The 25,432-nt window shown below is 47.0% G+C and overlaps 1 protein-coding gene across 1 annotated transcript in view; it reads left to right on the top strand.

The window, feature by feature from the left end:
- LOC121281877 overlaps positions 1-25,432 on the top strand; it is a 169,962-nt gene that overhangs the window by 127,160 nt on the left and 17,370 nt on the right. Inside the window, exon 5 of the mRNA XM_041194982.1 lies at positions 8,480-8,593. Within this exon, the coding sequence (XP_041050916.1) occupies positions 8,480-8,593 (114 nt within the window). The remainder of the gene's footprint in view (positions 1-8,479; positions 8,594-25,432) is intronic.

Genomic DNA, 25,432 nt, shown 5'->3' with positions numbered 1-25,432 from the left:
ATGCAACACCTGCCCCTTCACTTCCTTTCTCCTCACCATCCAAGGGCCCAAACACTCCTTTCAAGTGAAGCAGCATTTCACTTGCATTTCCCCTAACTTAGTCTACTGCATTCATTGCTCCCAATGTGGTCTCCTCTACATTGGAGAGACCAAACGTAAACTGGGCAACCGCTTTGTAGAACACCTTTGGTCTGTCCGCAAGAAAGACCCAAACCTCCCTGTCGCTTGCCATTTTAACACTCCACCCTGCTCTCTTGCCCACATGTCTGTCGTTGGCCTGCTGCATTGTTCCAGTGAAGCCCAACTGAAACTGGAGGAACAGCACCTCATCTTCCAACTAGGCACTTTACAGCCTTCCGGACTGAATATTGAATTCAACAACTTTAGATCTTGAACTCCCTCCTCCATCCCCATCCCCTTTCCGTTTCTTCCCCCTCCTTTTTGTTTTTTCCAATAATTTATATAGATTTTTCTTTTCCCATCTATCTCCATTATTTTTAAATCTATACCTTTTGTGCCCTGTTAGTCTTTCCACCCCACCCCCACTAGAGCTGTACCTCGAGTGTCCTGCCATCCATTCTTAATTAGCACATTCGTTTAGATAATATCACCACCTTCAACACCTTTGTTCTTTTGTCTGTGACATCTTTTGATTATCTGCTCCTATCCCTGCTTGCTTGTCCCTACAACCACACCCCCCTCCCACTTCTCTTCCACCCCCCCACCCCACCTTAAACCAGCTTATATTTCACCCCTCTCCTAATATTCACTCAGTTCTGTTGAAGGGTCATGAGGACTCGAAACGTCAACTCTTTTCTTCTCCGCCGATGCTGCCAGACCTGCTGAGTTTTTCCAGGTAATTCTGTTTTTGTCATAGTTACTTTTACTGATTTTAGCTTTCTAAAACTAAAGTTCAATTCTCAAACTGCCACAGTGGTTTTGAACTTGTTCTCTGGATAATTTGTCCAAGCCACCGTATTACTACTCCATTAGCGCGACCACTACAGACCATATGCAGCTAATGCAATCCAATTTCAGCACATGCTGTTTCAAAGAAAGAATATTAATCACTTAGTATTTTAGAGTGTTGCCTGTTGGGACCACAAATGGGGTGCGGAGATCACCTCTGCAATCAATTCTCTACTCTGGGCATCAGTCAAATGAGACATCTTAAACGGAGTTTTACAATTTTGGGACTTATTAAGGAACTTGCATTTACAATGCACTTCAGAGTGCATCAAAATACTTTACAAACAACAAGTACTTTTTTCAAGTATAGTCACTGTTACAATGGAGGAAACACAACAGTTAATTTGTTGCACAACCGTAATGAGACAAATGAGCAGGCAATTTGTTTTAGCGATGTTGATTGAGAAACAAGTGTTGGCTAGTACACTGGGACAACCAAAGGACACAGATCTTAGGGGCAGAATTTTCCTGTAGGCGTGTGGATGCGGGCCCCACACGTCTGCGCGTAAAATGAGGTGCGGTGACATCAGGCGAGCATCCCGACTTCACTGCATGCCATTGCGATATTTCGCTGGGCAGGCGCACAATGATGTCCAATGCGCATCTGCCATTAATTAATAGGCTTCTTGAGGCCCTTGACTTAAGGCCGTTTTTTCAGTGCCTGTGCAATCTTTGGGTTGGCACAAGGGCACAACGGGCAGGCGGGTAGAAGAGATTTGTATAAACCTCATCCACTGGCGGGATAAGAGGTCTCACTGGGGTCATGACTGTGCACTGTCAAATATTTATTTTTCAAAGTTATTGAAATTTGCCTGTGATCTGCAGTACTTCAAAACTGTAGAATGTGCATTCCAGCTGCTTTGTCTGAACTCAACCTTCAGGTCAGCACTCTGCAGTGAGGAATATTTTCTGGACCTTCAGGTTTCAGGAAGCCTTCCCTTAGCTTGGGAAAGGGAGCTGAACTCTCCACTGGAGGCACCTCCTCTGAGGAGGAAGGGAGGGCTAGAAGGGGGAGGAGGCCAGGAATGCACATTCAGCCTCCAGGGGAGCCACCTTTGGGAGGACAGGCGCAGGTACAAGGGGTGCAGGGCCCAAGAGGTAGTCCAAGGTGGAAGGGGCTGAAAGATGCCATTATCCTGCTGCCAGGGTTTACAGGCGACGAAGCAACTACCTCAATATGTCTGAGGTGCAGTGCTGAAGGAGGCTCCGTCTCTCAAGGGAGACAGTCAACAATATCTGTCAAATGATTGGACCTGAGATCTCCCTTAACTGTGTGGGTGGATACCCCATGCCAGTGGCTCTGAAGGTCACAGCTGCCCTCAACGTTTATGCCTCTGGCTCCTTCCAAGGGTTGGTGGTTGATCTTTGCAGTGTCTCCGAATCAGCTGTCCACACTTGTGTCAAGCAGGTTACTGACGCTCTGTTCAGCTGTGCATTGACTTTCATCCACTACCGCTGGGACCAGGCCAGCCAGACACAGTAGCCAGAGGCCTTGCCAGAGACTTCACCCGCATCCAGGGTGCAATAGACTGTACACATGTGACCATCAACGCGCCAGCAGGTGAGCCCGGTGCCTTCATCAACAGGAAGGGCTTCCACTCCATGAACGTGCAGATAGTGTGCGATCACAGGATGCTGATTCTGCAAATTTGTGCAAGGTACCCAGGCAGCTCCCACGACGCCTACAACCTCAGACACTCCCAGGTTCCAGGGCTCTTCAGTGCTCCGGCTCGGCTTGATGGATGGCTGCTGGGTGACAAGGGCTAGCCCCTCAGAAGGTGGCTCATGACGCCTCTCCGCCATCCAAGAACAGAAGCTGCGCAGCGATACAATAGGAGCCACGCCTCCACAAGGATTGTGGTGGACAGAACCATGCGCTTCTGATGCCTGGACCACTCAGGGGGCGCACTCCAGGACCCCCCCAGATCGTGTGGTGGTGATTGTGGTTGCTTGCTGTGTTCTCCATGATCTTGTGCTGGAAAGGGGGGACGCAGTGGATGATGAAGACGTCAGCACTGTGGCTGCAGCTGCACACAATGAGTCCAGCATTGAGTCCGAGGATGAGCATGCACAGGGAAATTCTGAGGGTATAGATGCTGACCCAGACATACTCCAGGGAGGCAGGGACACCCGAGAGGCTTTAATTCAACAAACGTTCAGCTAGCACACTACAGATGGACCTCCAGGACAAGCCTGGGCTGTCGGCTGCATACTCGACACCTAAGTGCAAAATCTGCCAGGTTAGGAACAGTAACTAAGGGCCTTGTTAATAAAGCTGAATGTCCAACCAAGCACTCATTACAGTTTTGGAAACCATCCACATGCAGAAGAAAAGAGGGGCCCTCAGCAATGGAAACATATCTGAATTTAATATGTCAAGCAAACAAAGTTATGCAAAAAAAAAAAAGACAATAGTGTTACAAATCAGAACAAATCATAAGGATCTCATCTCGGGCCAACAAAAAAGCACCAGTGAAAAACCCGTGGTGTGCCTAAGGTGCCTTATATTTTTGTTTCTGGATGTTGCAGCTTGGTGCTGCCCCATTGCTCGGAGTGAACTGGGAAACTTGATGCCCAGACCATCTCCCACACTGGCCCTGGCCAGCTAGGTCAATGCCGAAGTGAGGGCTTGCAGGTCAGAGTGCATCCCCAGGAAGCCCTGATGGGTCTCCTGGAGGAGCTTCTCCACGAGAGTCGCTGCTCTCTCCATGGAGGATGCATGGCGTTCGGACACGTGGCTCATTGCTTCGGTGATCATCCACGTAGACTCCTCCAACACGGAGACCAAGCCAAGCATAGCCTCTTTTATCTCCTCCAGATGCTCCCACACACCTGGCCGCATTTCCTGCCCCTGCTGCGTTGCGGATGACTCCAGAGGGACATTATCAGGTGCCGACTGAGCATGTGCCTGGTCCCCTGCAGTCCTCTGACTGCTGGCACCATGGGCACTCTCTGTCTCTGCCAGCTCCTCCAGTGACTGTGAAGTGCCCTCACCACTGTGCCCCAGGACACTAGCCAATGTTCGAATTCCCACCGAGGTGCTAGTATCTGCGCTGGTGCCTGCCTCGCAGAGATGGTGTGACGCTGGTGAGACCTTGGGCCCCTCAGGCGTGAGAGGGGGCCTCTGCTGCTCCTCCTCCCAGCCCTGCTCTGATGATGCTGAAAGGAAGAACAAGGACAGTGGATCACTTAACGTGGAGCCAATGACAAAGTCCATCCCTGTCCCCCGGATCATTATGCGCTCATCCTTCCATAAGCAATGGTCAAGCCATGTTGCAAAATTAAATCAATTAACATTCAGCAGTGCTATGGCTGTTGGGAGAACAATGCTGACGTCACTGTTGGCCATACATACCTGGCCGTGGCACCCCAGCCTCACCGACACTAGCGGACCTGGGCGCATAGCGCCTCTCCAAACCCAGGGCCTCCTGCTCGAACAGGGCCTTCCTTTAAACAGGCCGTCAGGTCACCATTGGACCCAGCGGCCTGAGCATGCCCGCCGCTGCTGCCCACTTGCTCTATGCATGGGAGTCGTGAAGTATGCTGGGCGGGCCTTAATTAGCCCACCGCGTAATATGGCGGCACGGACCCAATCGTGAGTGGCGATCGAGTCCACGCCTGCTCCCCCTCCGCACCCCCCCCCCCCCCCCCCCCCCCACCACCCCCACCAACTGGAAAATTCAGCTCTAGGGCACAGATTTAAGGTAATTGGCAAAAGAGCCAGAGATGAGATGAGGAGAACTTCTTAAGGCAGCACATTATTATGACCTGGAATGCATTGCCTGAAAGGGTGATGGAAGCAGATTCAGTGGCAACTTTCAAAAGGTAATTGGATAAATACTTGAAGACAATTGCAGGACCCTGGAGAAAGAGCAAGGGAGGGACTAATTGTATAACTATTTCAAAGAATTGGCACGGGCACAATGAGCTGAATGCCCTCTTCCTATGCAGTAAGATTCTGTGAACTCCTCTGCAATCTCAGAGAACAGGTGGAGCCTCAGTTTAACATCTCATCCCAAAGCTGAAATCCCCAACATTGCAGCACTTTCCCAGCACTGCACTGGGGTGTCAGCCCAACTTATGTATTTAAATTACTGGACTGGGGCATGAACCTGTACGCTGCTGGCTCAAAGGTAAGAGAACTAGAACGGAGCAAATGTTTACACCTGGTATCAGCAAGCTTTTGGAATATGGGAGAGGGATAAACCTGATCCTATCCTCCACATACTTGATTTTTCTTGAGTCTTAGATGCTTTTTTCTCTTCATCCTCTCTATTTGGAATGCAAAATCCAATTGTGGTGGCCTAACTCTTGCTCCAACTGGGATAAATTAAATCTGCACAGGCTTCAAATTAAATGTAGAAACTTCTGTTTAATATGGTTAAATACTTATAGTAGTGGAGATACTTATCACCCTAATTCTGTAACTCAGTGCTTCAACCTAAAATGGTCTTGAGGAAATGAAATATCTCCACATTTGTCACAAAGGTAGCTTTAACGATGGTGGCCACTCGCTCCCAAGTCCTACCTCAGAGTCTTTAAGTCTCTGCTTATAGTAGCCCTCATTAAAAGAAAACTCACAACTTACAACTTCAGTTTAATACACAAAACATTCATTCAGGACTTAGTTCTTAGTAATAAATCACCCATTACTAAAGTTTAATTTACAGATTAAACATGGGTTTCAAAGTGGACGATTTCTGGTGACTAAGAACATCCATTTATTGCTGTGCAGAGGTTGTTAGCAGTGTTTTCTTTTGAATTTTTAATTTTCTGATATGACGTTTTTTCCACTGAAATCAACAGAAATGAAAATCTAGGGGTTTCTCCAATGGGCAGCTGATGTACATTGTCAGTTTTGCACTCAGGCACCAAGTTGTAAATTTATGCATAGGCTGTCAGACCATATAATTCAGGCTAAAACTATAAAATGATTTTATTATCGCAAGTAGAAAATTAATATAGTAGAGCAATATTTAACACATATTACTGATTTCCCCAGACTTGAAAATCGCAGTGCTCAGAAGTCTTGAAGATGAATTTCCACTTGTGTATTCCCAATATGGAAGTTCATCTGCCGAGAGTACACATCTATAGTTGCAGGCTTTGGCTCATAATTTTTCATCCATTAAAATGGATAGTTGGAAAATCATGGGTTGCACATGCATAATCCATTAATGCACATATTTAGCAGGTGAGGCTCTCCATGAGAAATATGCAAGCAGGGAATATTTCTTACAGTGCTTTCCTCCCCAGAAAACTTAACATGAGTTCTTTCATCTTTCAGTTAGGTATATGCCTGTCCCCTCTCTTACACCTGTGAACTGAGTAAATCAAACATCTTAGGGCTGTTATCCAGATATATCCCTCTCTTCCTACATCTAGTAACTTGCTCAATTAATTCTATAAGTTATTTCTTTCACCCGAGTAGATAGGGAAGTGGATAGCAGCCCCACCACTGAAGAGAGGTTAGCCAAGTGAAGCCTAAATAAAGTTATTTTGAAAATTATGGGCAGAAATCTTTGCTCGGTGGGCGGGCACGCACCTGTCCTGCTTGAGCATGAAATGACGTGAGTTGAGCTTGGCCCAGTGTGCTGACGTCAACATGCAAGCCGTGCAATAGTTCAGCCAGAGGGTGTACGCCAAAGCCGGCAGCATGCCTGCCGACAATTAAAAGGCCTGTTAAGGCCATTAAGTTATCAATTAACCTCATCCATGGGTGGGATGAGGTTTCCAAAAGCAAATAAGAATAAAAACTTAAATTTTTCATTAATAACATGTCCCTGCTCATGTGACAGAGTCACATGAGGGTACATGGTTTATGACATTTTTATTTTAAAAAAAAATCTCTGCATCTCCCTGAGGCAGCTCCATATCTCGGAGATTATGCAGCGCTCACTCGTGCACATGCGCGAAGTTCATGCTCGGCCAGCTCGCGCTCCCAACCCTCGACCCCCCCCCCCCCTCCTGCTAGCACAGGCAGCACTCAGTACTGCCGCTTGTGTTTCACGCTGGGTGGGCCTTAACTGGCCCGCCAGTGTGATATTGCGGTGTGGTGCCGATCACGGGCAGTGGTCGGCTTCCCGACCGCCCCCGCCGAGCCCGCTTGCCAAGGGCAAAATTCTGCCCCATGTCAGCTATGCTACCTCCTTAATGGCAATAATAAGTTAAGTTTCCTCAAGAAATGGTAAACATGCCCACCGTACCATTGTACGATGAGGATATACTAGTGAAGCAACTTTCACCTGATTAAATGCTGTTTAAAGGTAATAACATAAATAGAAATGAATTGCTACCCCTTGAACAGACCTTCGTACAACAGTATTGTACATTGTTTAAAACTCAAGTCCAGGATAAGCTCAATAGAAATTGTTTTAGAAACAATTTACAGGGCTCCATTTGGAGCAGTCTATTGGATAAAATATAATTTATATGAACAAGATATTATAATTTTACAAATGGATGGAAAATTGTAATGGCCCAATGCCTATATTTCTAATATGTAATACTGGCAGTTGAAACTCAGGCTTGGAATGCAGATTTATAAAATCATTTCTTTTCTGAGGTGACACAGGAGAGAGCTCCACGTCTATCACAATGTTAGTGCCCAATTCTGTTTGGTGTGATATATTACTGTAAGCTGCCAGTTAAATATTTGAATAATGATTTTTAAATGCTCCTGGCATACTTTATTGGCATCACAATCTTCAAAATATTGGAGCACCAGTTCATAATGTTACTCTTATTATAAGAAAAGATAACTGTTTATAATTTGAATTAAAAAATGAAACATACTGTCGAAGCTTTTCGCCTTGCACTCAGCAGGACGGAATTGCAAGAATACCAAATTTCAAAGGGAACAACAATTTGTACTGCAAGAGAAAAGTGTGCTGATTAGTTGGCAAGTGGTAGAGGCATTGCCATGGAGAATGCACCAGGGTACAGTTATCCTCCAAGCTTTTGTTTAAAATCAAAACAGGCAAGTCAACTCTGGCTGGTTGAGGCATTGTAGTGGGGAATGCACCAGGGAACAGTTGTCCCCATGCTTTTGTTTAATTGAAAAAGGCACAATACCTGAGCATATTCTTTATGTTTGCAAAGGACAGGGCCCTGTATATGAATATATGTAGCTTCTAGCATGCATAAGTGAGTTATGTTGTGGGCCTGACTCCATAGCAATCAGTCCATTTGCCAACCAATCAGCACCCTTTTCTCATGCAGTATAAACTGTTGTTTATTTGAAATTTGGTATTCTTGCGATTCTCTCCTGATGAGTGCAAGATAAAAAGCTTCGACATGTATATTTTATCAGCTATAATCAAGTTCTGTACTACCAAATGACTACTTGTTCATAATTCGGTTTGAAACAGTTTATTTTCATGTGGCTTTATGTACAAATGCACAGTCTTACGGAGTATATGCAATGCAGACATTGCTGTGTTTCTGACAATTTAATGTTTAAGCATCATTCAATTTCTCCAAGGACTATTTTGCTTTTTCTCTTGGTAAGGGATGTACTAACTGGAGCTGTGTTCGGTTGCATTGGTGGCGTAATCCTGATATACCTGTCCTATTCTTTCTATAAAAAGTGGAGAATGGATGAAAGACTACGAGCATTCTTAAGGTAAGGCCCATTTAGTAAATTCAACAGATTATTGTTAACATTTTTTAATTTGGAAAAATTGTGGACTGTGTTTTCTTGATAAATCTCTGGGATTAGAAAGAGTCACTGTAGAGGTGTCTGTCCATTATTCCCAAAGGTTAAGCAGATTTTTGCACAAGATCCCCATATTTTATTGTGGCCCTAGGCTTTTAAATGAAGAACTAATTGGACCTTGCACCTTGGAGGAGCAACTATTCATTAAATAATGAAGCCATCTGGATAAACAGTTGGTATTGTTATGAATCCTTGGCTGAGTTCCAAGACTCACTAATGGCTTAGTTTAGCATGGGGTCTGTTTTCACAGACTGAAGCAGAGTATTCACTTTGATCGACATCTTTAAGAGGTTATAATAAGTTATCCTTTCTCTGAACTTTTTTTCAATGTCTTTATGTTTATTTGGACAAGATTAAGACATGTGAAGTTGAGTTAATGGCTCTGTTTGATTGACATTTTTTATAGGGTTATAAGAGTGGCAGTTATTATTCAAAGATTTCTGAATGGATATTTTTTTCATCAGCTTTCCAGATTTGCTCATTGGTTCTATGATGCATACTGGGTGAGTGGGCATGGAGGATGCAGGATGGCCATGGAGGAATTATGAAATGCATGGAGGAGCCTGGTTAAAATATTTTAAACATGCCTTTCAAAAAGTTCCTGAATCCCAACTATGATTCACAATTCCCCTGAGGGGCCATGAATCACATGTCCTTGAAAAGCTAGCCTCAGTCCATGAAAATTGTGGGAGAGTTGGTGGGGGTAATAAGAGATGCCCTTGCAATGGAACTGGCCAGGTTGAGATAGCAGGGTGAGAGCTCGCTAGCCACACCCTTACCCCACACTGGCAAAAATTGCTATGAATGGGGCTAGGAATCTAGAATTTGAGTTCTGCCTGCCATTTTTAAAGGCCTCCGGTCTTGGCCTGACTCCACAAATATCCAGCCTTTTACATCAAAATTTAAAAATCAAAGCAACTGTTACTTAGGTTTAGTATTTTGTGAATAAATGTGCCAGGAACCATTGGGAGTTCTCTGTAGGAGCTATTTTATTGTTGTTGAACTTTGGCGTTGTTGGAATGAACTGGCAGCTGGGCAAAAAGAAACTGGTTGCCAAATATATAGCGTGCAAGATAGGATGTAAACTGTCCATTGTGGGATGAGCTACATACCAGCAGTTAGTGGAGAAAGGAGCGGAAGAAATGTCAACATTTTCCCCAAAGAATCAAATCAGCAGTCCTGTTTTACTTGCAGAGAGGGAGCTTCGGTGGTGGTTGGGGAAGGGAATGTTTAAGGACAGATGGCATTAGCTTTGTCTGTGTGAAATAGAAATGATAGCCTTTCAAATTAACTATGGGCAGAATGATCTGTTTGGCGTGCAGGGTGGCAGGCCCTGCATGTCAGCGCGTAAAATGAAAGGCGGTGACGTCGGGCGAGCGTCCCGATGTCACCGCACGCCATTGCGATATTTCGCTGGGCAGGTGCATGATGAAGTTCGACACACACCCAGCATTAGTTAATGGGCTAGTTGAGGCCCTTAAATCGTCAATCGACGGCGATTTTCAGGCACCTGTGCGATCTATGGGTCGGCGCACGGGCGCAAAGGGCAGGCGGGTAAGAGACTTTTTAATAAAACTCATCCACGGGCAGGATAAGAGGGCTCAGTGAGGTCGTGAATCTGGTCTGTGAAGTATTTATTGGAGAAAGTGTTTTAAACTTGTCTGTGTGATCTGTAGCAGTTCAGAATGAATTCCAGCAGCTTTCTGTGTACTTTGAACCTCCAGGTCAGCACTCTGCAGTCAGTAATCTTTATTGGGCCTGCACCTTTCCGCAGGCCTCCCCTTAGCCTGGGTACGGGTTCTGACGTGTCCACTGGAGGCAACTCCTCTGAGGAGGAAGGGAGGGATAGGAGAAGGCCGGGTCAATCTGCCTCCAGGGGAGCCAACTTTGGGAGGCCAGGTGCAGGCACAAGGGGCGCAGGGCCAAGAGGTAGTCCAAGGTGGAAGGAGCTGCAGAAGATGCCACAATCCTGCTGCCAGGGTATACAGGCGGAAAAGTAGCTACCTCAATATGACTGAGGTGCAGTACTGAAGGAGGCTCCGACTGTCAAGGGAAACAGTCAACTACATCTGTCAGATGATTGGCCCTGAGATCTCCCCTAACTGTGTGGTGGACACCCCATGCCAATGGCTCTGAAGGCCACAGTTGCCCTCAACATCCATGCCTTTGGTTTCTACCAGGTGGATGATTTTTGCAGTGTCTCCCAATCAGCTGTCCACACTTGTGTCAAGCAGGCCACAGACGCTTTGTTCAGGCATGCATTAACCTTCATTCACTACTGTTGAGACCAGGCCAGCCAGACACAGCGAACCAGAGGCTTCGTGGCCATTGCTGGCTTCCCCCACGTCCAGGGTGCAATAGACTGTACACATGGCCATCAAGGCGCCAGTAGGTGAGCCCGGTGTCTTCGTCAACAGGAAGGGCTTCCACTCCATGGACATGCAGATAGTGTGCGATCACAGGATGCTGATTCTACAAGTCTGTGCAAGATACCTAGGCAGCTCCCACAATGCCTACATCCTCAGACACTCCCAGGTGCCGGGGCTCTTCAGTGCCCCAACTCAGGTGAATGGATGGCTGCTGGGTAACAAGGGCTATCCACTCAGAAGGTGGCTCATGACGCCTCTCCACCATCTAATATCAGAAGCTGAGCAGTGGTACAATAGGTGCCACACCTCCAAAAGGGCTGTGGTGGAGAGAGCCATTGATCTTCTCAAGATACACTTCTGATGTCTGGACCGCTCAGGGGCCGCACTCCAGATTGTGTCTCGGTGATAGTGGCTCTTGCTGCACCCTCCATAATCCTGCGCTGGAAAGGGGGGGGCACAGTCGACGATGAAGACATTGATGCAGTGGATGCGACTGCACACGATGAGTCCAGCACTGATTCTGAGGATGAGTAAGTACAGGGGAATGCTGAGGGGCTAAACGCTGACCCAGAACTACACCAAGGAGGCAGAGACACCTGGGAACCTTTAATCTAACGAACCTTCAGCTAGCTCCACACAAATGGATCTTCAGGACCAGCCTTGCCTGGTGCTCCCATACTCAGCATCTAAGTGCTAAATCTGCATCAGGTCATCAGCTGCAACTAAGGGCTTTGGACATAAACTTCAATGTTGAAACAAACACTCATGACATTTATCTTAAACATACAAATACAGAACAAGGGAGCCACCCTCAGCCATGGTAACACATCTGGTTTTTATTTTAACCATCAGAAGTTCTCACAAATCTAAAACAAAACATTGATCAAGCAAAAAAGATTATAAGTACCTAATCTTGGGCCAACACAAAAGTACCAGTGAGAAACCCGTGGTGTGCCTAAGGTGCCTTATGTTTTCTGTTCTGGGTGCTACATCTTGGTGCCGCCCCATCGTTCGGAGTGACATCTGAGACAGCCTGCTGACTCTGCTGTCCTGTTGGCCTCAATGACCTTAGTGGTCATCCTCTGGCCCATGGAGCCTGTGCTGGCTCCGCCTGGGTGGGATCTGCCAGTTCCACAACTGGCTTCTCCCCAGTCATCGCAGCCTCACCGGATGAAGCGATCACTGGGAGAGGGGTGGAGCAGTTGGCGCCCATATCAGGAGCACCGTGAGAGGAGCTGCAGATACGACAGGCAGCTGCTACACCGACGTGAGGTCCATTCGGACCTCCCTGCTCACCGTGGATGGGTGGGCTTTGAGCTGGGAAGCTTGAAGTCCACACCATCTCCCACATTGGCAATGACCAGCTGTGGCCATTGGCGCTGTGAGGGCTTGCAGGTCTGAGCGTAACCCCAGGAGAACCTGATTATTCTCCTGGAGGTGCCTCTCTACAAGAGTCGCCACTCTCTCCATGACGCTCAGCCATGAGGCTCAGTGCATCAGTGATGCTCCGCGTGGACTCCTCCACCACAGACACAAGCAAAGCACAACCTCGTATCACTCCCAGATGCTCCTGCACACCTGGCCGCATTTCCTGCAACTGCTGTGTCGCAGCCAACTCCAGAGGCACATCATCAGGTACCGACCGAGCATGTGCCTGGTCCCCTGCAGTCGTCCAACTGCTGGCGTCATCGGCACACTCCGTCTCTGCCAGCTCCACCAGCGATTGTGAAGTGCCCTCTCCACTATGCCCGGGACACTAGCCGATGTTGCAATGCCCACCGAGGTGCTAGTATCTGCGTTGGTGCCTGCCTCACAGAAGTGGTGTGACGCAAGTAACAGTTGAGGACCCTCAGGTGTGAGAGGGGGCATTTGCAGTTCCTCCTGGCAGACAGGCTCTGATGATGCTGAAATGAACAACAAGGACAGTGGATCAGTTAGCGTCTACACAGTGACACACTTCATCCCTTTCCCCCTGGCTCATTATGCGCTCAACCTTCCAGAAACAGTGGACATGAACATTGGTGGGGTAGCAGATAGTGATGAGGTGAGTCTTACATTACAGGCGGATATAGACGGGCTGGCCAGATAGGCTAATGAATGCCAAGTGGAATGTCATGTGGATAAGTGTGAGGTGATGCATTTGGGCAGGACAAACAAGGCACAGGAATACACGATGAATGGTAGGACCGTGGAAAGTAAGGAGGATCAGACGGACCTTGCTGTGCATGTTGACAGGTCACTTAAGGAAGCAGGACAGGTACATAAGGTGCTTAAGAAGGTAAAAGCCATACTTGCCTTTATTAGCCGAGGAATAGAATAGAGGAGCAGGGAGAACATGTTCCAAGTGCAGAAAATGCTGGCTAGGCCACAGCTATAGTTCTGCGTGCAGTTCTGAAATGCGTTTCACTGGAGGGATGTGATTGGAGTAGAGTGCAGGAGTCATTGACCAGGATGCTGGCTCAGCTGGAGGGTTTGACTTAAGAGGAGAGATAGCATAGAATGGGGTTATTTCCCCTGGAGCAGAGGGGATTAAGGGGTGACATTATTGAGGCTTTTAAACTTATGAGGGGCATAGATAGGGTCAACAGAAAGGAACTTTTCCCCTTGGCGGAGGGATGAGTGACCAAGTGGCATAGATTTAAGGTCAGGGGCATGAGGTTGACAGGTGATGTGATGAGCAACTTTTGCACACAGCAGGTGTTGGGAATGTGGGACACACTGCCTGAAAGGGTGGTGGATGCAGAAACCCTCCTAACACGTAATAAGTATGTGGATGTGCAGTTGCAATGCCATGGCATACAAGGCCATGGGGATAGTGCTGGGAAATGGGTTTAAGAGACTTTGGAAGGTGCTTGACACGTACATCTTCGAAGGACCAAAGGACGTATTTCTTTGATCTACACCTCTGACTCTATCACTCTGTGACCAAGCAATGTTGCAATAATAACAAATCAAACAATCATCAGTGCTATGGATGGTGGGAGGACATTGCGGATCTCACTGTTGGCCTCAAATACCTGGCCGTTCCACCCCAGCCTCACCGACACTGGTTGACCTGGGCGTATGGCGCCTCTCAAGCTCCAGGACTTCCTGTTCAAAGTGGCTTAACATCATCAGGTGAGCCTGGCCACCTCCAGTCCTCGAAAGCTCAGACGCATTATGAGCATTCTTCTCCTGAATAACAGAGAAGACCATTAATTGAGGCAATTTGCACATGGACTCTGCCGCACCCCAAACACAGTGGCCCATATCAGGCTTCCAGTGCCTCCTCTCCCCGCTTATGCTGATCATTCACACAAAGATAGTATGCCTGCTCCCAACTGCCCACCAATGGCCACCTTGGACACATTCTGCATGCATCACTTTAGGAAACACATGGTCTTAGCTCCCATAGCAAGGAGGTGCAACCATGTCCAGTGTTGAGGGCAGCAGATGGTTCTGGGCAGTGAGACCTTGAGGCTCCCCTTCCACAATCTCATCACCGTGAACAGGTGTTGGAGTTCTGAGTATGCACCTAGCTGCATCTCCTGCAGGTTGCCCCCATACTAGTCATGTGCGACTAAGAGCAACACATGGTGCGGGGGAGAACTCATTTTCTCAAGAACCACTCAGGCTGATCTAAGCATGGGCACTATCTGCTTGCCCATCCATCGTACGAGAAATGCCCAACATGATTCAATGCAGTCACAACAGTAAGACTTGGGAGGGGGGCCTTAAAGGCTAAGGCTACCTGCTGGGTTAAATGCCAATGCCAACATGGTACTCACCCTTCCAGAGCGCAACAAATCAGTGAAGTGCTTATGGCACTGGATCCAGGTGCACCGCACCACATCGTGGGAGCTCACCACCTCCGCCATCTCCTCCTAGGCACATTTGGTCATGTGGGGGTGGCCTCCTCCTGGGGGACCAACACCTCCCACCGTGCCGCCACTTCCTCGAGGAGGGCAGCAAGGTAGTCATCAGAAAAGCAAGGGGCACATTGGCCCCCCCACTGGCCTACCCTGCAGCCTGTCCTGCTCCTGTGGCAGACCCTGCAGCTTGCCCTTCCCTCCAGTATTTCCTGCTCAGCCGGCCCCCTGCGGTGTGACCTGGAAGTGGCCATTGTGAGCATCCTACAGGAGGCTGCCAGGCCTTCCTTTAAACAAGCTGCCGGGTCCCCATTGGACCCAGCGGTCTGTGCACGCCCGCCGCAGCCCGCACACTCCCGCTATTCACAGGAGTCGGAAATGTGCTGGGCGGGCCTTAATTGGCCTGCCCACGCAAAATGGCGGCATGGACCTGATTGCAGGCACCGATTGCACCCAACTGCGGCCACTCCAGTTCTGCACCCCCCCCCCCCCCCTCCCCCAACAGGCAGAAAATTCTACCCTATTAGTAACAGCTTCCGCTATCTAATGTCATATTATTAATGGCATATTAATGCAGTAGAGGCTAAACTGCATTCTCTGCTTATTGGTTATCTATTTTGAACAACTGCTGACAATTATTGTTATTGATAATGAATGAATTATGGACATAGGAAGTAATAAGCTCAGTCTGTCTGTTTGATGGGCATGACCTGAAATGGAAAGTCAAATATGCTGCTGGATTACATTTCTTTCCGGGTTTGGTTTAAGTAATAGATATGAATAGCAGATTCAATTATTTTTGAAAAGCATTGCATTCTTGCAGAGTAATTAATGTTGTTATTTTAAAAAAATTGTTATTAATGCAACAAAGTAAGGACAGCCAGACATTTAAACATGTTTGCAACAAAGGTTGTGGTAAATATTTGCGGCAAAACCTTGATAACATAGATCCAAATGTTAAAGAGTCAGAAATGTAATTTTTTATTCACTGATGCTGGTACCAATTACACAGATTATAGGATTGGAGGAGTTTTGTGTATTTTTTCATGTTTTTCACTTGTTTTACTTTTCAACTTTGAAATTACACCATGTGTATATTGTATGAAGACCCGAAGTGTTTGTATAAAATATTTTTTCCTTATATTTCAATAGAGATATTGACCCATTTACTTTAAAACAAGTTTCATGTGAACTCAAATGCTCATATGGCACTACTCACAATGTAATGTCAAGGTTTGTACTGACCTTGACCAAGACTGGGCAAGCCTGTCTGGTATATTTGGACCCAAGACTGGCCAGGTTGAAGGTCATTTTCTTACACTGAAGCAAACAACAACAAAGGTATTACCTGAGATGATGAAACACTCAGGGTTTATCTGGAGAATCTGAAGAAATGTATCCCAGGAACAAAAATGATCTCTGCAGGCCTCAAGAAGAGGAGTGAGCATGAAGACTTGATAGTTTATCTCAAATCTGCCACAGCTAAATAATTTTGGGTTTTTTGCGCTCGATACTCTCAAGTTCAATATTATTGGTAACGGTGGACTTTACATTGCCTAAGATCCAGAGTGCATTTTTTTACTGCTCAATGACTAGTCAAATAAAAGGGGAGATGGTAGCGTTGTGGTACTGTTGCTGGACTAGTAATCCAGAGACCAAAGCTAATGATCTGGGGACATGGGCTCAAATCCTGGTGGAACTTAAATTCAATTAATTAATCTAGAATATGAAGCTAGTGTCAGTAATGGTGGCCATGAAACTATCATTGATTGTCATAAAAACCCCTCTGGTTCACTAATGCCCTTTAAGGAAGAAAATCTGCCATCTTACCTTGTCTGTTCTGGCCTACATGTGATTCCAGACCCATAGTAATGTACTTGATTGTTAAGTGCCCTCTGAAATGACTTAGCAAGCCTAGCTCAAGGGTATTTTGAGGTGGGCAACAAATGCTGGCCTTGCGTACAATGCTCATATCCCATGAAAGAGTAAAGAAAAAAAAGTATGATTCAAGGATCACAACAGAGACCCTTGCTCATTTTAATTTCTACTGAATTTTGACAAATGGTATCCAATTAAATTTACCTCATCACAGAAGGGGAACTGAAATTGTGTGTGCAGGATGCCCAGATTAACTGCCTGGGCAAAAAGTAGATCAAATAGCACATCAGCAGTGCAGGATATTTAAATATGATATGGATAAGGTACATTCCATCTAGCAGTAAACATGTACATCCAAAGTAGAGTTTTATGGACAGACAGAGACTGGGATTTTCCGGTCCCACCCATGACAGGAATTGTCGCGGGTGAGTTGGAAAATTTGATGGACCAGCCAAAGGCCAGTTGACTTAGGGCAGGAATTTCCGATCCCACCGTGGGCAGGACTAGAAAGGAAACTCCTAGCCAAAGGTGTTAGAACCAAATGAAATTAAAGAAAAGGCATATAATATGAGGTAGGATATAGAAGAGGAACTATATGCCCAAAACATAAAAAGGAAGCAAAAAATAAGCTCAGAAATGCTGAGAAGGAAGAGTCAAAGAAGATTGACTTCAGAACAAATGAGTAAAAGGGCTTTTCTAAGCACATAAGTAAAAGGCCAGTTAAAGAAGGGGTGAGATCACTTGGAGATGAAGCAGACTCTTGTACATGATAGCAAGAAAATGGCAGAGATGCTTATGTGTTTTGCACAATTTAAACAGCGGAAGGTAAAAATGGGATTGTAGGGAATTCTGAAGAAGAACTAGAACTGCTATTGCTGATGATAAATATTCAAAAGAACGCTATGAAAACAAATTAGGAACAAATAAAGCAAAGTTAACAGTTCCAGATGTTATGCACCCTAGAGTAAGTTGAAAGACGTTAGAAGCAATTAAGATTAATTTATAAAAATCTTTGGAAATGGGAATTGTGCCAAAGGATTGGAGGGTGGGAAATATTACACCCTGTTCAAAAAAAAAATGTGTCACCAGGAAATTATGCCCTAATTAATTTTAATTTCATAGAGTTAATATATTTGTGACAACTTAGCAAGGCATGGGTTAATGTGGGACAGCTAGCATACATCTGAAAAGTGATGTGGAACATGTGGAGAAGGCAAATGCTATGAATGTTGAGTTAGATGTAAAGTGACATTTGAGAAGGTGCCACATATTAGAATTATTATGAGAATGAAAGCATACAGTGTTAAGGCCAGTGTAGCTATAACTGCAGGACAGGAAAGATAGGGGCAAATGAGCATTCTCGGATTGGTGGGATTTAACTAATTGTGTGCCTCGGGGCTCTATGCTTCAGTCTCTTTCTTCTATTCATTTTATGGTTTGTGATCATCACTCACAAGGCTAGCATTTGTTACCCATCCCTAATTGTTCTTGAATGGCTTGCTAGGTCACTTAAGAGGGCAGTTAAGAGTCAATCACATTGCTGTGGGCCTAGAGCCAGACAAAGGATGGCCAATTTCCTTCCCTAAATGACATTAGTGGACCAGATGGGTTTTTTTTCCACAATTGATGATAGATTCATAGGGCGGAATTTTACGCCCTGCAGGCGGGCGCGTGCCCGACCCGACTGGGCATAAAATAGCTCGAGAAGACATTGGGTGAGTGTCCCGACATCATCCTGTATGTGCATAATCTTCAGGTTGACGGGCATGTGTGGGTGTCGGAGTTGTGCACGCCATCAATTAAAAGGCCACTTAAGGCCATTAAAAAGGCAAGTGATCTCGATTTTATGTTGCCCGTATGATTTTGAGCTCATTGCACAGGCAAAGTGCGCAAGCAGGCAGCCCATATTTTGCAAAACCTCATCCAAGGGAGGGCCAAAAAGGGTCAGCAGCATTGCCATTGTGAGTAGTGAGGAGTTTAGAGATAGTTTGCTGCTGATTGCTTATTTGAACTTGACAGCTTCACCTCAGTTCCGAGTTTCATTCTTAGCATTTCTAGGCTTCATTTCAGGACTCATTGGTGTTTCCAAGGCACCGGAGGATTTTGACCGTGTCAACCCTTCCAGGTATCAGACAGCCTTCCCTTACCCTGGTAATAGGGATTGTGTTTTCTGCTGGACGCACCTCCCCTAACAAGGAAGAGAGGGGCAGAAGGGAGAGGAGGCCAGGTGTCCGAATGCAGCTTCCAGGGGAGTGACCAGTAGGAGGAGAGGCGCAGGGGCTAGGGGTGCAGGGCCAGCAAGAAGTCCAAGGTGAAAGGAGCCGCAGAAGATGCCATTTTCCTGCTGCCAGGGTTTACAGACAGGGATGCAGCTACCTCAATATGTCCGAGGTGCAGTGCCGAAGGAGGCTCCGCCTCTCCAGGGAGACTGTGACTTCCATTTGTCAGATGATTGGACTTGAGATCAACTCCAACTGTGTGTGGGTGGAAACCCCATGCCAGTGGCACTGAAGGTCACAGTGGCCCTCAACTTCTACCCTTCGGCTCTTTCCAGGGGTCAGTGAGGGGTCTGTGTGGAGTTTCCCAATCAGCTGTCCACAGTTGCGTCAAACTGGTGACAGAAGCTCTCTTCAGGTGGGTATTGACATTTATTCATTTCCATGCAGACGAGGACAGTCAGGCTGAATGAGCCAGAGGCTTTGTGGCCATTGCTGGCTTCCCCCATGTCCAGGGTGCAATAGACTTTACACATGTGGCCATCAAGGTGCCAGCAGGTGAGCCCAGTGCCTTCGTCAACAGGAATAGCTTCCACTCCATGAACATGCAGATACTGTGTGATCACAGGATGCTGATTCTGCAAGTCTGTGCAGCTCCCATGATACTTATATCCTGCGGCACTCCCAAGTGCCAAGGCTATTCAGTGCTCCAGCCTGACTGGATGAATGGCTGTTGGGTGACAAGGGCTATCTGTTGGAAAGGTGATTTATGATATCTCTCCACTATCCAAGAACTGAAGCAAGTTATAATAGGAGTCATGCCTCCACAAGGGTGATGACCATAGGTCTTCTGAAGATGCACTTCAGATGCCTGGACCGTTCAAGGGGAGCACTACAATACCCCCCAGAGTGTGTGTCACTGATAGTGGTTGCATGCTGCGCTCTCCACAATCTGACACCGGCAAGGGGGAACCCACTGGAGGAAGAGGGTCTTGAGGCAGCTCCAAAGGCTACAGAAGATGAATCCATTAGTAAGTCAGAAGAGGAGCATGGTGAGGAGAGTGCTGAGGGTGTGGAGGCAGACCTCTGCATCTTTCAGGGGCGCCTTGATCCAATGCTCCTTCAGCTAGGCTGCCAAAGGTCTGCTTCCATCTCACGCCAGGGCTGCTGCCTCCATCCTGGATGTCTGAAATGACCCTTTCATTTGAACCCAAAGTCCACTCAGTACCTATGCAGTAAAGTTTAAAGCCACTCACGTCCAGCATTACATACTGGTATATCCTGCACCAAAACAATAAAAAGGTGAAGTATTATGCCAAAATAACGTAAATTTTGTTTTTGGCAATCCAAACAAATTAACATCTCCTTCTCTGGTCCTCGTTCCAAGACCAGTAAACATAAACAAAACATTACAGAACAGAAGATCACCCGTGAACAGTCCCTCTTGTGCTCATGGTGCTTTAAACTTAGGTTTGTGAGTGCTACGTCTTGGTACCCCTCCTCGCTGGAGACAGCCTGCTGACTCTGGTGTCTTGTTGGCCTTGATGACCTTGGTGGTTGTCCCCTGGTCAGTGGAGCCTGTCCTAGCCCCCCCGGGAGGGAGCGACCAGTGCCATGGCTGGCATCTCCCCAGTCATCGCAGCCTTATTGGTCACTGGCAGAGGGGCGGAGGAGCTACTGCCGTTATCCAGAGTGCCTTGGGAGGAGCCCGCAGAGACAACAAGCAGCTCGTGTGCCAACATGAGGTTGCTCTGGACTTCCCTACTCACCATTGATGTTCGGGTACCTAGCTGGGATACTGGGTGCCTCATCCATCTCCCACACTGGCACTGACCACCTGAGGTCAGTGCCTGTGTGGGGGCATGCAGGTCTGAGTGCAACCCCAGGAACCCCTGATCCTGGAGCAGCCTCTCCATGAGAGTCGCCACTCTCACCATGGAGGAGGCAGTGAACTTGGTCATGAGGGTCAACGCAGTACTCACGCTCCGCATGAATTCCTCCACCGTTTCCTGGCCGGTCCCAATCCGCCAATTGCGCGTTCCCACCAATGGTAAAATTCAGACCATAGCCACCATTACTGAGACTAGCTTTAAATTCCACCTTGCCGGTGCCCTGGGCAATCTCTGCCTCCGCCTGCACCTCTAGCGCCTGTGAAGTGCCCTCACCAATGTGCACCAACATTCTAACTGAAGATCTAATGCCCATTGGGGTGCTGATACCTGCGGACCTTAACATTTCACCACACTGTTCCATGCCAACATGGTACTCACCCTTCCCGAGTGCAGCAGGTTGTTGAACCTTTTGCGGCACTGTACCCATGTGTGCTGCACAACACCGTGCATGCTGACTTGGGCTGCCACCTCCTCCCAAGCTTTTTTTGTCAGGTGCGGTGGCCTCCTCCTTCCATCTATGAGGACAAGGGTGTCCCTTCTGGCAGCCACCTCCTCCAGGAGGACCATGAGGCATTCGTCCGAAAACTGAGGGGGCCGAGTGCCCACTTAACCTGCCTTCCAGCTGCAGTAGAGGCCTTAGCTTTGGTCTTCAGCGTGCAGAAGATATGTTCTTCCCTGGCAGCTTTCAAGGAGATGCCTGTGCCGTTTTTAAACTGTCTGCCAGGTTGCCATTGGATCTGGTGCCCAACAGGCCCCCACCCCACCCAGCCCTTCCCGACCATTGGGAAGACACGTTTCACGCTGGGCAGGCCGTAATTGCATGAAATCACAGGCGGGGGGGCCCGTTTTCTGGCCGGTCCCGGTCTGCCAATTGCGCGTGCCCACCAATGGTAAAATTCAGACCATAGCCACCATTACTGAGACTAGCTTTAAATTCCACATTTTTTATTGATTAATTGAATTTAAGTCTCACCAGCTGCTATGGTGGGTCTTGAACCCATGCTCCCAGAGTATTAGCCTGGGCTGCGGCATTACGAATCCAATGGCATTACCACTACAGTACTCCTTATAAATAGCAAAGGAACAAAAGGAGTGGTGTCAGAATTCGCTGCTGAAATAATTAAGGCGCATGAGAAACTTTATAAGGAGACAGAATTAGTGGAGTGGGCAGATAGGTGATGTTCAATGGTGAGAAATATTGATTAGTACATATTTTTGTGGGGAGAAGGGAGGCAAAGAGCATGAAATTTAAAAACACCTGCAAATAATAAGATTCAGAGCTGAAAGATGGACCAGTACAGAGGTGAATAGGGGGGAATTGACTATTGGATTGGCTGTTGGGCAGGAAACTGACAAAAGTTAATTAAAAGTAAAATTGAGAGAGATGTAAAATGGGTTGGTTGGTACAATCATGCCAGGTTCCCACTGGTTGGATAGGGTTAAAATTAGCCCCCATTGATCTGGATGACAGTTTTTCCTGAATTTCCATCTTTAAAGAAGGCAAGGGGGTTTCTGGATTTACAAAATAATTAAATATAAAAGCAAGGATGATGAATTTGTTCAATCATTTATTTCCACTGATTGTCCAATTAGTGACAACTATCAGCAGAAGGTGAAGGAGGCAGTTAGAAGAGACTTTCACTGGGGTTTGGTGAAATAACATCACTTAAAAGAGATTGGATAAGTGTTTGAAAAGGAAAGATATAAAATGATATTGAAAAGGGCAAGAGATTGGGATTAGCTGAGTTAGCTCCAGTTAAAAATCTGCGCTATAATTTTTATGGTCTGGCTTGTACTCAGACATCTTACAATGATTGCTTTAAAATGGTATATATATTTATTTAAAAAAGCTTGAAAAATCTTTGGCTTGTGTAAATTTCTATGTTATAATTTCAATCGTAATTTAATGAAAAGGGTAATGTAAACATGGATTTTTGTGTACTTCAAGAGAAGATAGGATTGCTTCAAGTTTCTAACTTCCTGTTATTTGTTTGTGTAGTAACGCAAAACATTACTAATAGTTTGGCTTGGACACATATATGGTGACGGGTTTCCAGTTGTCCAAAAAATATGGTTTATAAATGGTGATGAATCACATTCATGTGTTGCAAGTAATGTGTAGGTATATATTTCAAACACCAGTTTACTTATTAAGTTGTGTTTTACTGTCATCCAGTCATTGTTATTGGCAAGCAAAAACCTTTATTTTTAAAGTTTATATCCTAAGCTACTGTGCCACCAGCAATGAATTTGCCAAGAAATATGGTCTTGGATTCAACTTGTATTCTTGGCAAAGAGAAAAACAAGTACAGCAGGAGCACTGTAAAAAGGATATGTACTATTCCCCTCAACAATAAGCCTGAAGTCCTGTGAGAAGGCCCTAGTCGCGTTTCCCAGCAACTTAAATCCAGGATGCGATTGCCCCCTCCCCCTGTCAATGGCAGGCTGTGCTTCCGCCATTCAACGTTGGGAACTTAATTTTAATATATTTGCATCTCATTATTGTAAGCGCATGCCGGAATCATCATCCCATGTCAAATTTAATTCCCACATCAGTATGACTTCAGAATGGCATGATTTATGACTGCCTTTGAAAGGCGAGCTGAACTTTGAAGGGAACTCGGAGGTGAGTGCACACAATTTTGCACAGCGCTCATGAGGGTCATCCGTATGACATCAAGGAAGAGGCGCCCATATTCAGACTGCGGGCGAGTGGGTGCACAGGCAAGTCGGGGACAAGGGCTACCCATAATGGACGTGGCTGATGACACACGTGCGGCGGCCTCAGGCTGCAGCAGAGTGACAGTATAATGAGGCTCATGCCGTGACCCGGACTTTGGTGGAACAAATGATGGGCATTTTGAAAATGCAGTTCCGGTGCCTCATCAGGTCTGGTGGAGCACTGCAATACCGTCCACTGAGGGTGTTGCGCATCATCGTAGCTTACTGCGGGCCTTACCTGGCGCTGCAACGGGGAGTGTACCTGGCTGAGGAGGAGAGGGAAGAGCTGCATATCACCTCTGATGAGGATGATGAAGGCAATGGTGATGAGCATGGTCCTGGAAGGCAAGGATGCCAGAGATGAGGCCATCGCACTGGCCAATTGAAGCAGGCATGCTCGAGAGGCCTTAATAGCCTCAAGGATCATGGAGGATGCAATGAGGACAGTCCTGACATCCTCACCTTGTATCTGTGTACATCTGACACCTGTCTGGCCGATGGCAGCGCACAAACCCTCAGTGCTCAGGTCCATGTCATGGTGACTCAGCGGAGGCCCAAATAGTCACTAGATTCCAGGATGATGTTGATGACAAGCAGTGAAGACACTCTATAGATCTTCACATAGCCTCTGTGAATGTCTGACTCCTGTCTGGCTGAGGGCAGCTCACTTGCACATTGTGATCAGGGTCATATCTTGGAGACGCAGCCGTGAAATTTTAAATGCACCTGATCCTCTGTCCACATTCAGCCTTCAGGAGCACAGTGGTCACCGGTCACTGATGCTGACGAGATGGGGGGCCAGCCCCACATTAAAGATGCTGAGAGCATACAGAGAGAGGGATGGAACTCTGTGATGCCTGCCCGCTACATTCTGGCAGCATTGACAAGCACCATTGAGGTGCAGGCATCACTAATGTGTCCATTGAGTGTGAAGCTGGACCATCATTTTGGTCTGAAGGTTACGCACTGCACAGGGAAGAGGCCCTGGACTGAGACACCTGCCTTTATCAAGTGCAGGAACTAAGGTTTCACATCTGAATGACAAGAACACTGCTCATCAGAACAAGGAGCCATAGGCAGAGAGACATTCTTGGGAGTTCATTGACAATAGTGAACATTATGTACAAGTGATTAACACCTGTACCCAGGCTGTGCAACCACATCTTCTTAACCTTCCTAACCTTGCCGCTACATCTTGGTGCTCCCCCAACATCCACAGCAGAGGTGGAGGCAGCCTGCAGACTGCTAGGCCCTTTCTGTGATGACTTTGGCATGTGCCGTCTGGAGGACTGAGAGCTAGAGGGCCCTGGCCTGCTTTCAGCGTGCTGTGGTGTGGCAGTGGCACCCTCCTCGGCCTGCGGAGCTGGAGCTACGGGGTTCACAGGAAGAGGGGAATTGGATGGGCTGGACACTATTGGAATCATCTGGGTGGATGGGCCCAGGGTGTGCTTCTGCTGATCCTCCTCCCTAAGGGTGCCCGAGGGCCCCGGCTGACTCTGTGAGAGGAAAGGGCAGCTGGAATGAGTTTAAGATGTCCTACACTCATCTCACGTTGACCCTAATGGATGCCTGCAAGTGTCTCAGTGATGGAGTGCAGCTCCTGCAACCAAGGTCTCCACAGCGACAATGATCCTACCAGTATTGACCTCGGTCCGTTGGCATGCCAACATTATCACCTCAGCCCGAAGGCAGATGGACTCCCACATTGTGCTTTGCAATCTGAGGAGTGCAGCGGACATCCCTTCCTGATGTTCCTGAGCTTGCTTTTGCAGCTCCAGCAACTGAGGTATGACGGAGTCCAGAGGCTCCTCATCTGACTCAG

This window comes from Carcharodon carcharias, chromosome 1 (genome assembly GCF_017639515.1).
Source record: "Carcharodon carcharias isolate sCarCar2 chromosome 1, sCarCar2.pri, whole genome shotgun sequence".
NCBI lineage: Eukaryota > Metazoa > Chordata > Chondrichthyes > Lamniformes > Lamnidae > Carcharodon > Carcharodon carcharias.
This window is presented reverse-complemented; position numbering and strand designations above follow the sequence as displayed.